At 38.9% G+C, this 16,521-nt stretch overlaps 1 protein-coding gene across 2 annotated transcripts in view; it reads left to right on the top strand.

Annotated features, from left to right (window-relative positions):
• LOC146325659 (copine-9-like) overlaps window positions 1-16,521 on the top strand; it is a 110,011-nt gene that overhangs the window by 73,521 nt on the left and 19,969 nt on the right. For both annotated transcript variants that reach the window (XM_084720064.1, XM_084720063.1), the window contains 7 exons: window positions 1,388-1,429; window positions 1,706-1,781; window positions 3,823-3,876; window positions 4,120-4,181; window positions 4,644-4,690; window positions 7,316-7,497; window positions 10,587-10,714. In XM_084720064.1, the coding sequence (XP_084576190.1) occupies window positions 1,388-1,429; window positions 1,706-1,781; window positions 3,823-3,876; window positions 4,120-4,181; window positions 4,644-4,690; window positions 7,316-7,497; window positions 10,587-10,714 (591 nt within the window). The remainder of the gene's footprint in view (window positions 1-1,387; window positions 1,430-1,705; window positions 1,782-3,822; window positions 3,877-4,119; window positions 4,182-4,643; window positions 4,691-7,315; window positions 7,498-10,586; window positions 10,715-16,521) is intronic.

Below are 16,521 nucleotides of genomic sequence, written 5' to 3' on the forward strand. Positions count from 1 at the left end.
AGTTTATTTTTTTTTAAAAAGGCTCAGTAATTTCTCAAAACAACTTGCAGCTGTAACTTAAGGTATGTTCACTGTGTTAGTAAGTGTGACTTATTTACTTTCCCTCCATCACTAGCAGGTTTTAATGACTAAATGCAAATCTGCCTGGTGCAGCGAGAACTGATGCTCCCATGCAAGTTGGAAAAAATCAGAGAGATTGAATGAAGGTAACAGAACTGACAGAACTGGAGTTGAATATGAACACACACGGTCCATGCATTCACTGCTAGCTGGCCTACAGCTAATGTTTTGAGCGAATAAACACAAACTGCACAAGCTTTCCAGTAGTCACATATTTGCAAATAGCATGAGGTGAAAATTTTGCTTTGGTTTCAGTCTTAACGAACCCACTAGGAGTGATGAAGTAGCACTTTGTAATCTTGGAGACAAGAAGGATTATTGTTTTTACATAAGATGTATACAGGAAGTGAACTACACCCACAATCTCTTTGCTTGTAACAAATAAAATATCAAAAAGAAGAGGGGAAAAATATATACATGTATCTGTGGTTATACAATTACACTGTGTACTCTAAAAATACTCAGTTCTCTATCTCTGAGTCTATATATGATTTCCTCCATTGACATACATTGAGCTATATTCTTTGTCCAGGACTCTTAAGTCTGTTTATTTCCAGTTACGTTCTACCAGGCATTTTGTTTGCAGTATATCCTGTGTCCTTTACATAGAAATCAGTTTACAGGCTGTTGTAGGAATATTTTTAAAGTTACCTTAGCAATTAATACAAGTAAAGTGCTTCACTGCTTTTAAACTTCCAGTTTCTTGGATAATCACTGCAGAGCCTGCAGGCAAACTTCCCACAGTGTCTTGCAAAGCAATTCACTAGAGTCCTTCAGAAAATAAATTGCAGCAAACTTTCTTGGTCTTCACAGTAAAGCTGGAATGCACAACCTGTACTAGCTATGCTAATGACTTAAACCTCTGATACTTAAACCAAATTAAGGTTGATTACTGCAGCACAACCCAACAATATTTACATACACACATAGGTAGCTTTTCACATGTACCTGGAATTGTGCATTCAAGGTACTGCATGCAAAAGCCTCTATTTATTTTCCTATCTGAGATGTGAAATTGATGGTGTTCACTTGCTGGAAACTAGTCTGAGCATAGATGGGCCTTGAGTTCACTAAACAGCCTGTGTCAATAATCCTCTTAAGCGTGACACTATTGAATCTGTGAATGTGTAATTGCTCTGTTCCCAGTGTGACGGATTGAAAAGATTTTTTTCTTAATTAAATAGAACTTCAGGTCCTCCTTTTACTGACAGGAGATGATCTGGTAAAGATCAAATCTGAGAAATAAGCTATTCTCTGTCTGTTTCAGGACTGTCAAGGTAGATGTCTATGACTGGGATCGAGATGGAAGGTAAAATCATCTGTGAATAACTGTGCTCACTATAACCTCGTAATTCACATCGGTGTCTGTCAAATGTCAGAGGAAAATGAAAAGCCTCATGTACATTCAGTGGGAGAAAATTTGCAAAGTTTTGCTGTGCTATAAAACAACTTATTGCGCAGCATGGAGAGATGGGGCAGTAACTGAGAGACTGACAGATGGTGAAAGAGAGACATGACCGTTTATATCAGATTATAAATTGTGTGTTCAAGCTTGCCTGTATGTGTGGGTGTTGTTTGTCTGCAGCCATGACTTCATTGGCGAGTTCACCACCAGCTACAGAGAGCTGTCTCGGGGGCAGAACCAGTTCAATGTCTACGAGGTGAGACATGACATGGGGGTGGTTTGTTGTTTCTCACTGCTTTTGTCTTATGAAGACCTTCTAACTCCAATTTATGACGATTTTGATATTTTCACTTCGGCTGGCTAGCTCTCCAAAGGCTGAGAAAGCAACCCTTGCAAAGGCTTATACAACCTTTTCTTAAGTGAAGTAATAAAATATAGGTGATAGAATAGGTGATAAAAGTGGCTGCTCTCGAGAAACTAAGACTAAAAACTTTTGAAGATTTAATTCTTTCCTCTGACCTCACAGGAATGGATTTCACAAACAGATAGAGGGTAGAACAGAAGGTCCTGTATTAGTTTCAGCTTTTAATGATACTCTTGATACTCTTAGGTTACAGAAATGTAAATGTTGAATTAAATTGGATAAAATGGAGGTATTATAAGGCCAGTCTGTCGAGTGGAGTCTCGTATGGTCAAGTGAAAAAAAACTGTCCTTTTTTGAAAGGATGTCAGTAAGTTTTTTAAGTCAAACTGTGATTTCAATTCTCACTTTTTGTGTAAGGGATTATAAACTGCAGTAGTACTGCAGATGTTGTGCATATATTTCTGTTTTTCAAGAGGATCTGTCAGGATACACCCCACAGCAAGTGGGAGCTAGCAGAGCTGTGACTTTGAGTCACGTGACTTTGAGTCATGTGACTTGGACTTGAGTCAAAAATTTGATGACTTTAAAATCAACTTGACATTTTCACCATGCTGTTATGTTATTTAAAAAGTGTGAATCCACGAATCAATTCATGTCATATACTGAATTAACTAACTTTAATGGCATTCACTCCCAGGAAATTGACACTTAATTCACCAGATCCACTTTGTTTGAACCAATCCAACAGCATCCAATCACATCGCAGGAGAGAACCATGAAAAAATAACATAATGTTACTGAGCCCCAGTGGGGAAAAAATGATATAATTTAATTTGTGTACAAAGACTGCAGTTATGCAGTAAACCTATACAAAATGTACTGGTCAGAAATTACAGATGCAGATGCAATAACTTCCAACTTTATTTAACATTTGAAGTTACACAAAAAACGGTAAGTCGAAGTAAATATAGTGAGTGAGCTAATGCAAAGCAACAACTTCATAAATCAGTGAGGCTGGAGAATCATTGTAACATGACTTTTTTAGGACTTGAAACTCTAAATTTAGGACTTGAGACAATGACTTGACCCCGTCTCTGGAAGCTAGTTAGCCTCGCTTACCAACGTTAGCACTGATCCCCACAAGGCTTTACTTTTAGATTGTGTAATCAGCAGCTCCCACACACTTGTGTTGAATTCATCCTACAATAGTGAGGCCACATTGACCAGAATGGGACCTAAGTTTGGCAAAAATATAAATGTTGGTCTGTAGTGAGAGACAGTAATTCTTTAATATGTTTGAATTGTACCATGAATTTCACATATGATGGTTGTACATTTGAAAGATAATTTTACAGACAAGAAAGTTGCAGTTTGTTGTAAAAGTGTATAAGTGTAAGACTGAAGATAAATTATTAGAAAACCCAGAAGTTTAAGTGACGTCTTGACTTCAAAAGCTAATGTTAGCTGCTGAAGCTACGATGTCTGTGTGTTTCACACTGGGAATTAGCCACACAACATGAAATGTGTCATTTGTAAAACAGTTCAAATGGGAACTCTCTCACCATTCATTAACGTTCATATTTTTTGTAGAGTTAGGTCCCATGAGACACACTGGAAGGAGAGAGACTTTGCCTTTCCAGACTTTAGAAGGGGGTCACCCAGCTGGTTAACTTCCTGTGTGGCCTTTGTGAATTGTGGTGATGTGGATGGACGGATGGATGAATAGTTTAATCTCTTCACCTTTCATTTTTATCTTCTCTTCTCTCTATACACACACAGTTAAACTTAATATCAGTTTCAATTCCTGGGCTGCCAGTTTTATCAGGAATCTATTGAATTATTCATGTTCATTATTAACCATCATTCTGGGGGATGAAGTGGTTTTTACAAGCACCCTCTCAGTCACTAACTTACTTTGCCCTGTTGCTGCCAGGTTTTAAATCCCAAGAAGAAAGGCAAAAAGAAGAAATACATCAATTCTGGGACTGTGAGTACACCCACCTCTCCCATGTCGTTTCTTCTGTCTTGGTTTTTTTTTTTATGTTGTCTTATATATTTATATACTGTAGGTATCATCACCTCTTAAATCTGCTTCCCTCTCATGGATTCCTTTGCTGTCTGGCCACCTGTTTGTCTCCTTCCTTCCCGTCTACCTGGCCCCGGTCCCTTTTCCACCCTCCTCCTCTGTTTATCACTCTGTATGTGTGTTGGTGCGTGTGTGTGTGTGTAGGTAACTCTGCTGTCCTTCAAAGTGGAGTCCGAGTATACCTTTGTGGATTTCATCCGTGGAGGGTGAGTGGAATAATAATTAGCCTGCTCTCGCGGTGAGTGTCAATAGCCACCATTTTGGTTGTTTGTGTCTATGTGAGTGTGGGTGTTTGTGTGGAGTCATCTGAAGATGCTCGATTGAATTTCCCAAAAACTGTTTTGCGAGCATCTTACTGAATTCACGTTGGCTGTGATGGGGTGAAGTTTTGGGGGAAGTTTGCATTGGTAAATCTCATTTGCAAATATCTAATTTATTCAGTCCATTCACTTTTAATTACTGGTTCCATTTGTTTTACCTAATTAGACCTTCAAGATGGTGGAGGGAATATTATCCCACCATACTAATTAGCCAGTGAACCGGTAAACTCATTATATTGCAGTCCATTGTGTTAGCGTGTGCATGTCCACATGAAGTATTCTGAAGATGTGTGATGCTCTTTTTTTGTTACTTTCTCTTATTTTTCTCTGTGATTCTCTGTGCAACAGAACACAGTTGAACTTCACTGTGGCTATAGACTTCACGGCATCCAATGGTAGGTCACTTACTGGTGTATTTTATATACATGCCTTTGTCTTGACTGTATTTTCATTTGTTGTTGTGTGAGTGCACATATTGTAACGCTTCACTGGCCCCCTGCCATCACATCAAAACACATATAGACCAGATGTGATCTCTCAACCATTTCAAACTTACATCAAACACCAAACAAGATTCCAGCAGCTTGCATAATGGCCACATGAACTGCCAGCAGTGAATCACTTGTCTTTCATAACCGATGGTAAAGGAACAGTTTTCACTTATTCAACACTTATTCATTATTCAAAGTCAGTTCCACAGTTGTTGTTTTTACTAGGTATGTTTCCAGTGACTAATGTCCCTGTCGACTAAACAGAAAGTTTAATTTTGACTAGCTGAGTATCTGAAAAGTAAGAAAACAAGTTGGAGTGTTGCTAAAGTTAGCAGTGGGAGCATCTGCTAGTTTATTCTGACACAGCCTACATTCAACTTTATTTTCATTTTCTAGATCAAAATACCGCCAAACCACACTGGTTTAGATGTCATCTTCGTCCCACTTTGCACCTCCACCTTCCACCACCACCTCCAGGTCACATCCAGGTCTTAACACCCACCCTCTACAACCCTGAGCAGTGGCGGGTTGCTGCATAACAGCTTAGACGCAACAGTTACCAGCATTGTAGATTAATACAATATTGATAATTAGTGTAACTGACTAGCACTTCTGGTGCCGACTTGAGGCTAGCAACGATGAATTGACTTGACAACTAATCGCTGATGATTATTGATTGAACTAACAAGATACAGGAAGCTTCAGCGGCATTTGTAGGTGTATCTTTTAGCTTTGGGCAGTGCCAGACTAGCTGTTATATCAGCCACCTTTAATCTAATCGCCTGCTGGCTCTATTCTCATATTTAGCATACACACATTGGTCTGCTGGTTAATGTGCAAATCAGATGTATTTCACAAAATACTCAACTGATGCAGTCATGTCTCAGCACACTTCCAGTATGCCTGTCTGCCCTCCCATGATATCACTTACTGTTGTCTTACAATTATATTTTCTCTGTCTGAAACTATTAAGATGACACAATTTGAGTTTTTTTTTTTATTTCAATTATTACAGGCAGGAAAGACTTTCAGAGTGACACTTCAGCGTGAAAAGGCACTTGCCCCTTTCCCACTGAATGACCTTTATTGACCTTTATTCATTTTTCATGGCAGTTTCACTTTGTGCTGGTGATGGTGGGCACACCGCTGTCTTGAATAGATTGTTACATTTAGCCTGTTATTTTCACGTGGTGGAGAATGCAGTCGACCGTGCGAGGTGCACAGGGCGTGGCGAATGCGCGTGGTATTTTCATGGCCGGAGGCACGCGGTACACCTGCGGCGCAGTTGGAAGCGAGATGGGATTAGGAGGAATACATTATCAGTAGGTGTGTTGGGAGCAGGCATCTATCGTGGCTAATCAAATCACCCCCCTCCTTTCATCCCCCTTTAAAGGGGGGGCACTCATTTCATCATGAAGAGAGAGTCCAGCCCTGCTTATCCCAAGGGGAAAAGTCAGAGCTGGTCTTTCTGTTAGATTCGGCTGTATTTACCCCATGTTTTAAAATGATTCTGCTGCTTAAAATATAGAAATTGTGTAAGACATTTACATGATTGCATAAACTGGTAACTCTGCATAATAATCCTGTTTACACGACTCTTTGATTTTTAAGAATATTTTATTTCCTTTCCTGCAAACTAAGTCTATAAAAGCCACGATTCTTAATGTAGTTCATCACAGCCATGGTGTGTCTCTGTTGCAATTAAAAATGCAAATGCTAGTTGCTACTTTTGGGAAACGTGTTTGAAAGAGGGAGATGAGATGCACAGAGGCATCATTATTTGTATGTTTAACCAATAAAATGATGTGTCTGTGCGCCTGTATTCAAATAGAAAACCAGAGATGGGAGTGGTTTATACCTTAAGTCACGTTAAATTGGGCAGATGTTTCTTTTCTAACCTAATATTCATTGGCAGTGCAGTTTTTGTCCCTTCTAAACCATGAAGTTGATCAAGTATTGGCTTCTAATTAATTACGTAATATATTTCCACATCCTCATACTTCACTTTTCATTCCTCTCCCTTTTTTTATTTTAATTTTGAAATTAAGTTTTATGAACTGAACTCTAAAAAAATATCCTTCAGTTAAAGATACTAATTCTTAAATGGAAATTATGCTGCGTTTTTGTTTATTTACGTCTTAATCTTACTGCAGTTCACAGTTCTAGAATATTATAATTGTATATTAATATTTAAATGTATTCTAATAGTGGTATAATATTAAAAGTACTTGTGTGAAATGTACTGAGAGAAAAGAATGTTCCTGTGTCATATTTTGGAAATAATTTATCTTCCAAACAATAGCAAGCATATTCAGATAGGAGAAATATCTGTTTTCATTGCATTATTTGTGCTTTTCCAAATAATATATTCAGATTTAGGTGCATCTCTAGTATTTTCTATACATGAATCATCTCCATCTCTTTTCCACTGGTGACTTACTGCTCTTTGTATTTTACAAGTGAAACTCGCACAGAGAGAAGGTGGGAGATATATTATCAGTCTTTTCTTGCTGTGTGTTCTCTTCTTAGGTAACCCCTCCCAGCCCACATCCCTCCACTATATGAGTCCCTACCAGATGAATGCATATGCCATGGCCCTGAAAGCGGTGGGTGAGATTATCCAGGACTACGACAGCGACAAGCTCTTTCCTGCCTATGGTTTCGGAGCTAAGCTGCCCCCTGACGGCAAAATCTCTCACGCCTTCCCACTGGTAAGAACGCGCACACAAACATGCGAATTCACACATGCAAGACACACGCGCGCACGGTTCACCCGTAGCAGGGTGTGGTTTGGACCAGGAGTTGTCGCTGCGACAACAGCTGGTCGCACAAGTTGAGAAGTTGGCTCATCTTCCTGCCAGCGTGAATCTCCCAGCATCCCCCTCCACTTCCTCCTCGCATCCTCCTGAGGGATCAGGGCAGCCAGTCAGAAACTGCTGGATGCTGAGCTGCAGTGAAGACAAGTCTGCCCCTGTGATATCAAAATCAGTCGATTTGGGTTGAGTGAAACCAGCTTTTGCAATTATGAATCCCTTACTTAAAGAATTACTGAAGAAACAGTGATAATGTGAACAATGAAAGGAAAATTTCTGAGTGGAGTTTTCATTAAAACATTACTCTGTTTTGTTTAAGTTTTAATATTACTTACAAACATTAATGCACATATCCTTAAGGCCATAACAAATGTTTAATTTCTTACCTTCTAGATTAAAATTGCAAATCCTTTTTTAGTATTGTCTTATACTTTCTCTACCTCATGATGTCACCAGGGTTACTGCAGCCTGGGGGAGAGTTTGAATTCTTTCAAACAGGGGACATGGAGCAAATGTACTTGCACCCATCTGTGCATCCTCTGGTGCGTTTGTGTTAATATGAGGTGTAGTAAGGTGCACTGCTGCTGTATTGCAATCTTGAGGTGGCAGAAAGTGACAGTGACCAACAAAAACCTGGTCTCACACGCAGTCGCAGTTCATACAGTGAAACAGTTTGGAGTAAAAAGCAGCTGTATAAATCCCAGCTTCCATCAGAGCAGTCTAAAAAACGTTGTTTCTTCCAGAGTGTTTCCTCTGTCCTGTCAGGTTTAGAATGAGAGTTTTTGGGTTTCATACTTAGATTGAAGTGATATTTCTTGTCGTGACATTACAGCACGTGGAGAGAAAACTGAAAGCAGTCTTTCTGATTATTGGATCATATTTTAAATGTTATTGAGCTTTCCAGGTGATAGTGTTGTATTGATAGTGTTTTCATTCATGTTTTACTTAAGGGTGCAACACTTTGTAGATGTAGTCGAGAAAAATCAAAGACAAAATTAGTTGGCAACAAATTTAATTGTCAACAATTTATTCATTATGTCATTTGCGCATGTTTTTAACGCTGTGAAGCGAAATGGCAAAATCCTGGGGGCATTTCACCCTTAACGTGGCGAAGGAAAGGATTACCTGCAAGATGTGTAAAGCAGCCCTTGCTTGTCATTGGAGCACATGTGTGATGCACGATTTGAAGAGGAGGCACACTGAACATGAAGACCCTGCAGACTCAAACTCACCTCAGTAAGATAGCTTGTTACCAAGCTTGCAGTTAAAATCCAAGACAGCTCTGTTTACACCTGTGCACAGGATTCCAGAATCAAGAACCAAAAAATATGGCTTAAATGTCAGTGTCTCCCATACATTCATTTATTTGTGGTGACCCAACACAATTAACACATGGGTCGCCACAAATTGATTTTTGGAGGCGTGCTCCTCTTTCTCAGTTGTGTCTAGAAGGGAACCCTGGATTTGCAAACTCCTCAGAAAGCTGTAGCGATCATTCACGGGTCTGGGGTTCTCTTCTACACATGACCCTCTCTGTGTATCTGTGAAAAAAATCAAAAACGTGAGCTGTATTTTTAGGGCGGCTAGTTGATTAATCATTTCAGTAATCAATGATAATCAAAACAGTTGTTGCTTGCAGCCTTATGTAGAAAAGCCTGCTTTCAGTAATTTACGTAGTACTGTTTCCATGCACACTGTAATGTCGCAGCACTCATCTTTCTGTGCCTCAGATGGTGCGTAAAGCGCACACACTGTTAGGACCTCCTTCACCCATCTGCACCCAACAAACTGTCAATCACAATGTTAATTTTTATGACTCGGACCAACCGCCAAACCATGGTTTAACTTAAGTGCCTGAATCCCTCCCATTGGGTCATTTAAGCATCTCTGTTCACCTCTCCTCCTTGCCGAATTAGTTATTTAAATAGCAATGCACCAGAGGCTCTAATTTCTCCTCCTCTGAAACGAAACTTGCCCAAATGAATGGAGGAATATGGACGAATAATAGACAATTAGGAACAGTAAGTGAAAGAAGAGACCTCCTGGCAGCAACTGGCAGACTATTTTAATGGATTAACTGGAGGGAAAGAAAGAAGAGACACTTCATAAATCTCCTTTGGTTGAGTCTGTACCTTAACTTTCTTCAAGGAACTTGATTATTTTGCTGAATCCATTTCATAAAGGCATCTATTTTAAAAGTTCAATCTCCTCAGCTGAAAGTTAAGTAGGTAAAGTGAATACTGAACCAACTTTTGAGTTTAAAATTTTAGTGCACCACAATTAAACTTTCAAAAAGTTAAACAATTATTTAATCGGTTTAAAAAAAATGAATCTTTGTTGGTGCAGCCCAACCTAAAAGTGACTGCTGCTTTTGATTTTGACCATTCTTTTTTTAATACTACACTTGAGAGTCCCTGTACTTTATGGGAGTGCTGAAATACGAAATCATTGGAGTCTATCTTTAAAAAATTTAGGAGCCCCAGAAAACTTTATTACTGTAATATTATAGATTTATTAAGTCTTAAATCTCTGCCATGGCCCCCTAGAGTTCACACCCTACATGAACAAGTTTGAACTTTTGTGTGAACTTACTAACTTCTTTTTATTGTACTTGGATGCACTTGCCAGTTGCACGAGAAAATAACCAGTATTGTCCTCTGCAGAAAAAGAAACACACCCAGAACATGTCATTAAATTTGATTCCTATCATAAGTCTGAGAAGAGACATATTTATTTTGGAGTGTCTTCCTCTTGTTTTATCACACTGAGACTGTTTCCTTGTACACAGTGTATCCAACGAGAGCTATTAGCTGCATATTCAAGATATGTTTAATTATCTTTGGAAGATGTAAACTATGTCAGGTTATCTACTCTAATTGTTAAAAGTTCTTTGTTTATTTCACTGCCATGTTAATTATACTGTTTGTGAACTGGATGTATGAATGTACACTGTGCTTCATTAAAGAGCTGTATGCTGTGTGTTGCAGTGCGGTGAGAACGAGAATCCAAACTGTGTGGGCATAGAGGGCGTTCTGGAGGCTTATTTCCAGAGCCTGAGGACGGTGCAGCTGTATGGACCCACCAACTTTGCACCTGTTATCAACAAAGTGGCAAAGTAAGTTATACCACTCTATTTTCTTTCAGCCAAACCCCAGGGATTTTTTTTTTTTTTTATTTACAGGTCTTGATCAAAGCTTATTAGTGACATGACTCATGAGAAGCTTTTTCACCAGTTAGGAGATATTTTGTTTTATTTATGAAACAGCGGGGGGGAAGTCAACATGTGCAGGATTAAGGTTACAGCATCTCATCAGCTAATAATCAGTTAAAGTGTGTCATCAGATTTGAGTAAGAACATTTAAAATGTAATTTAAGGGGAAAGGGGTTGATTTCAGATTTGTTTTATTTGTACATGTGCAGATAACCCTCCCAGTGGAAACAATCTGTCAAAACACATCTGGCAATCAGTGGCAGCTCAATGCTGACAGTTTGATTTAGAAATTCACAAACTATTTGGTTTTGGAGGGACATTGCTGAATTTTTTAAATACTCATGTTTTTTTTCAATTTCTTTATTATCTGTTCGTCAGTGAGGGCACTGTTTTATTTATGGCAACACAACCCTCTTTATATACAGTATATTATGTAGAGACAAGCTGATAAAACCCTTTTAAAGTGCTGATGTGGGGCTTTTACATAGTATTTTATTTGTCTGTTGAGTCTGTAGACAGGTACAAGGATACAATCATTTACAACAAGTTTTATAAGGAGATGAAGAGATGCTGCTCCCTCTTTGATTGACTGATTGGAATTGGAAGAAGAAATAAATAAAATATATTGCAAACTAATTTATATGGAGGAGTGCTGAGTATGTGTCAAACAGTTTGGTGATACAGCAGCTGATAGTTCTGTATCTCCTGCCTGATGGCAGCAGGGTGATCAGGTTGTGATCAGGATACTTTCAACTCCACAGGAGTTTTTACCTCAAGTTTCCTTAAGAAACAGCTGTTTCTGAGCCTTCTTTACCAGGGCGGGGATGCATGATGTCCATGACAGGTTCTCTTTGATGTTGATTCGCAGTTCACCTGCTCCACCTTACCTTCACTGATGTAGACAGGGGGGTGCATCTTTGCCTCCTTTCTCGGAAAATCAACAATCAGCTCCTCGTTTTTGCTGACGTTAAGCAGCAGGTTGTTTTCTCTGCACCACACTGCATGACAGTTGATTTCCTCCCGATATGAAGTCTCATCATCGTTTGAAATCTGGCCAGTGATGGTAGTGTCATCTGCGAATCTCACAATAGAGTTTCCATGTCAGGGGGCTTCAGTTAGGGGTGTAATACTATTATAATAATGACAACAATAATAATAATTCACGGAAACCTGATAAGTTACATCTGGGGCTTTTCCATTGTCACTTTTGTGCCTGCCAATTCAAACCATGCCATCCTAATATGCATTTCCTTTATCAGATTTAACACTCCAAGCTGTGCCAAGTCGTGTCCGACCCCATACTGGTTGCTGATATTTGGTAATATGGATTAATTAATTTGTGGCATAACAGTATTGACTCCCCTTTCTCCTCAAAACAAGAATGTGTTGCAAAACTGAACTCCTGTATCAGAGAGCAGAGACAAAGACATTTTAAAAATTGTCTGTAGTTTCTAACTGAATCTCTGTGGTTTGAAGTTTAGTTTCTCCCCTGCATTGCTGTTTGTACTTGCAGTATCTGCCTTATTTTTCTGTTTTGTGTTTGCTTTTCTCTAGGGATACGGCAATACCTGTTTTCTCAGAGTATTGGTACAAATACTTACATTTGGGTACTTGCCAACACTGAGTACTGTTACGGGTACTTAATAATGACATTACAGTTCTAGTTTTATTTTCATCAGATAGTCCTCACTTTCTAAATGTAACAAATTGTTGCTGCAGAATGAAGTTGACTCACATATCATAATTACAGCACTTAAACTATTATTTCAATTATACATACATTTACATGTGTAGTATTTAAGTTGCTTCTTCATGTTCCCCTTGCCTAGGATCTGATTAGTTGCTATCTCCCATTGGGTCAGGAGGACAGGTATGAGTTTATCCTGCTGTAAACCCAAAAGAGTGAAGTTGGGTGTACTGTGCTGTCATGCTGTTTTGGTGAAGATTCATAGGAGCAAGGAGAGTAGTAGCCCGCTTATTACCCACAGCCAGAAGGACTGGAAAATGCTAACTTTGTATTAACTAGCTGACACATTCAAGTACTGTACGCCTGGTGGGACATATTGGATGGTGGCTGCAGTCCACAGGTGCACTCTGTGAATTTGTTTCCATTTTACATGGACTGTTAAATAATTTTATGAACAGTTGCAGCCAGCTGCAGCCAGCAGTGGATAAGGTTGAGGACAATGGGTCTCTTGTTGATGATGATGGTGAAATCAAAAAAAGATGGTAAGCATTTGATACCTCCTTGAACTCTGCTTCATGTTGGTTTTTCAGATGTTTTTTCCTTCTCGTGTTGAGCGGCTACTTTTCGCGACATTGTATCAGGTGTGGTGTATCGGAGTAGTTTTATGAGTATGAGGAACGTATCAGAGTGATACCTGAAGCTGCTGTTGGTATCAGTGATATCAGTGCTGTTGGTATCATTCATACTTTCAGCCTTAGAGGAATTGTGTTAAGTTACTGCTGTACTACTTCCGTATTTTACTGCTTCATAATAAAAGCTTTTAAATAACAAATAATGGGGGACTTTATTCGGGAGAACTTATTGAAAATGAAACAAAGTTATTCATTGTTCATTGTTTTACGGCCACTTAACTCAAGACAAGTGCATATCAGTTAAAAGACTCACCTTGAAGTGGGAGGCTCTGTTGTAATGGATGCAAATCCCTGCCATGCTGGGCTGATAGCTGGGACAAACAGAGTCCAGAGATTTATAGAAAAGGGACTTTAGTCTCATGTTGAGTACAGTCACATATAACATCTGTTTACAACATTCACACTGGCCTATACCATAATAACGTAGGCTCTGAGAGGCATAAAAGAGAGAGCCTGACTAACTGAAAACAGACACATTCTTAATAAAATGTGTTTTGAATGTGGCCTTTTAATGACTGTAATGAAGGCAGTGTTTCCACATGAAGTTTGTCTTGTAAATGATTCCAGGCCCTGGGTGCATAGTACAAAAATACAGTTTTGCTCAAATCAGAGCAGACTCTGGAGAGGATTATCCCCCTTTATGATCTGCTCCGATAGCACTTTGAAAAAAGACTTTAGAATGGTTACAATGATAAAAAACAGGTATATATAAATCTCAATCTGTATTTTCAGTGAGGTCCATAACAGGACACATAAATTACAGTGATGAGTTCATGATCCACTATTCGAAATAAAACCTAGAGATGAATTGTGTCTATGTAGGAGTAAGATCCATATGTGTATGGGATGTCACCATAATTCAGATAAATGTGGACTTAACAAGATTTTTTTCTGGCTGCAAAGGGAAAGCATTTCTTATGAATTAATTAAATATCTAATCAGGGCATACATGTCTCTGCAATGTTATCAATGTGAGTATGAAAGGTTAATTTGTCATTTAGCCATATTCCAACATATCTGTAGGAAGAGACCATTTCTGATTCATTTCCAGCCACTGATCAAAGGAGTAATGTTATCTACCTTTCACACAGAGTAGCCATGATATCTGGATATATTAGTTAATTTGTTTTTTGTACAGTTAATTATAATTGGTAAAGTGATAACTGTAGGTTGTGAAAGGCAGTCTGGAGGTCAGTGATTTTGACAGAGGGTAAATGTATTGTAGCTGTATCATCTGCATATAAATGAATCTACTGGCAGGATGCTCCTGTATTTATTTGATTATAAAGGAAAGAATCTCTGTATATGAGGATGTCATTTGCATATCTCTGGACCAGTTTATCCGATCCACTTCACACTTGATTGCTGGGGACCCAAGGACGCGCATTGTTGAATTTTGGTGCAATTTGGACACGTAGCACGTTCAGTATTAATGAACTTGGAATAAACAGGAGAACAGCGCTCTGTGCAGCAGCAGGTTGGGGTTTCAGGGTTCTTGTGAAGTGAGTTTGGAGTTTGGATAACCTATAACTGAGAATTATTACAATTTGCAGAGCGTTTCACAGACAGCAGGCTTCTGTTTACTCTTTGTTCCTACTCGAGTGTGATATATTATGATAATCAACATGCAGAACGTGTTTCTGTTGCTTTTTCCAAATGCTTCCTCACTTACCCCAGTGTTTATCTCAACCTGCATATGACTCAAGTGATGAAATAAATCCATCTTAAGTTTTAAGTCAAGTTTAAGGAAAAGGGTTGCTATGACATACAGTGATGAAATTAATCTCTTGCATGTGTCACAGCGGTCCTTTTGAATTTGAGGTCCAGTATTTTTCTGATCAGGCATCTGACAAGTAAGATCTATTGTTATTATCAGTAAAATAACACAGCAGTGCGGTGGAAATTAATAGAAAGAAACTTTGTTCCTGAAAATCTTGAATACCTGATGAAAAATGTGAGTTCATATATATTTTTTATACAGTACTTCATCACTTAAATGTGATAGAGGTGGTCTGTTTTTTGTCTTCTTCATTATCTATTTCTGGCTGTTGTCACAACCAACATCTAACTACTATAGAAAATAAAAAAAAAACAGTAATATTGACATCCTTAAATGTACCTTCATCAGTTACTGTGGACCAATGCAGTTATCCGTGTGGTCACTGTCAGCAGGAAACAGCAGACATGGTGTCTAAAAGAAAACATCAGCCTTGCGAGATCTCACGAGAGAGAACATCTTAACCAAAACTGTGAAAAATGTTGTGAAGTCTTGCAAATTTCGGGTTCCCTTCTTGACACAACCAGCAGACACATAGAATGACGGACACGATGTGCCACTAAACAGCTGAACACACAAAGCGGTCAGTGGATTTGTCTATATTTAAGGCAAAAAAAAGCCCCCAAAAATATTTAAAAAGAAAAACTATAACAAATCTATAAACAGCATTATCCCTCATCCTGTCTGGTTAGTCAGTGGGTATTCAGCATGAGCCAATGGCCAGTTAAAGGAATGAACTGGTTGATCTCTCTGTCTGTTTTTGCACCATAGAGTCCTATTGTAGACCTATGATATATGGCAGGTTAATAAAAAAAAATGACTCTGCTGCAGCAGGTAATTTCATGTTATTGTTGTGAAAAACACAGCTTTATCCGGTTGTTAGACCAGAATAGTGTTGAACATTTTAGCCTACGTGTCACTGCACTGAATTATCAGCTGTCAGTCTTTTTTATCTCACCCTGTGTTAGACACCACAGTGTCAAGTGGCAAGAGGCATAGAGGTGTCATAGAGATCACCCACTGAAAAAACACACACAAGAAGACAAAGGTGCTAACACACATACACACAGGCACATCCTAACATGAGGCTGAAGTCCCATACACATGCACATACACATATACCGCAGGCTATACACACACACGCACACACACACACGCACACAGACTCCCAGATCAATGTCGTGTTCAGCCAGATGGAACAGTTAAGTCGCTGGTATTAGATTCTGTCTCCTTGCAATAAATACACAAACAGCAGGTGAAGGACACACACATACACACACACACACCTACATGTTGAAACAGTCCTCCAAACTAATCTGGCATCATATCAAGCCAGAGCTGATATTTGGCAATGTGGATATATTAATTTGTTTTTCTCATCGAACCCCATGTCGGAAAAGGGAATGAAGTGAGGTGGAAAAACAACAAGCAAGGTCACATGATTTTCTTCATGCCGGGTTTTTTCGGTGCTCGTTATTTTTGAAGGGTCTCTTTTGCTCAAGGTTGTAGTTTCAGGAGGTAAACAACTCAGTGGTCTGGAGGTGTTGAAGCAGCA

This window comes from Lutjanus erythropterus, chromosome 6, assembly GCF_056507025.1.
Source record: "Lutjanus erythropterus isolate fLutEry1 chromosome 6, fLutEry1.hap2, whole genome shotgun sequence".
NCBI lineage: Eukaryota > Metazoa > Chordata > Actinopteri > Lutjaniformes > Lutjanidae > Lutjanus > Lutjanus erythropterus.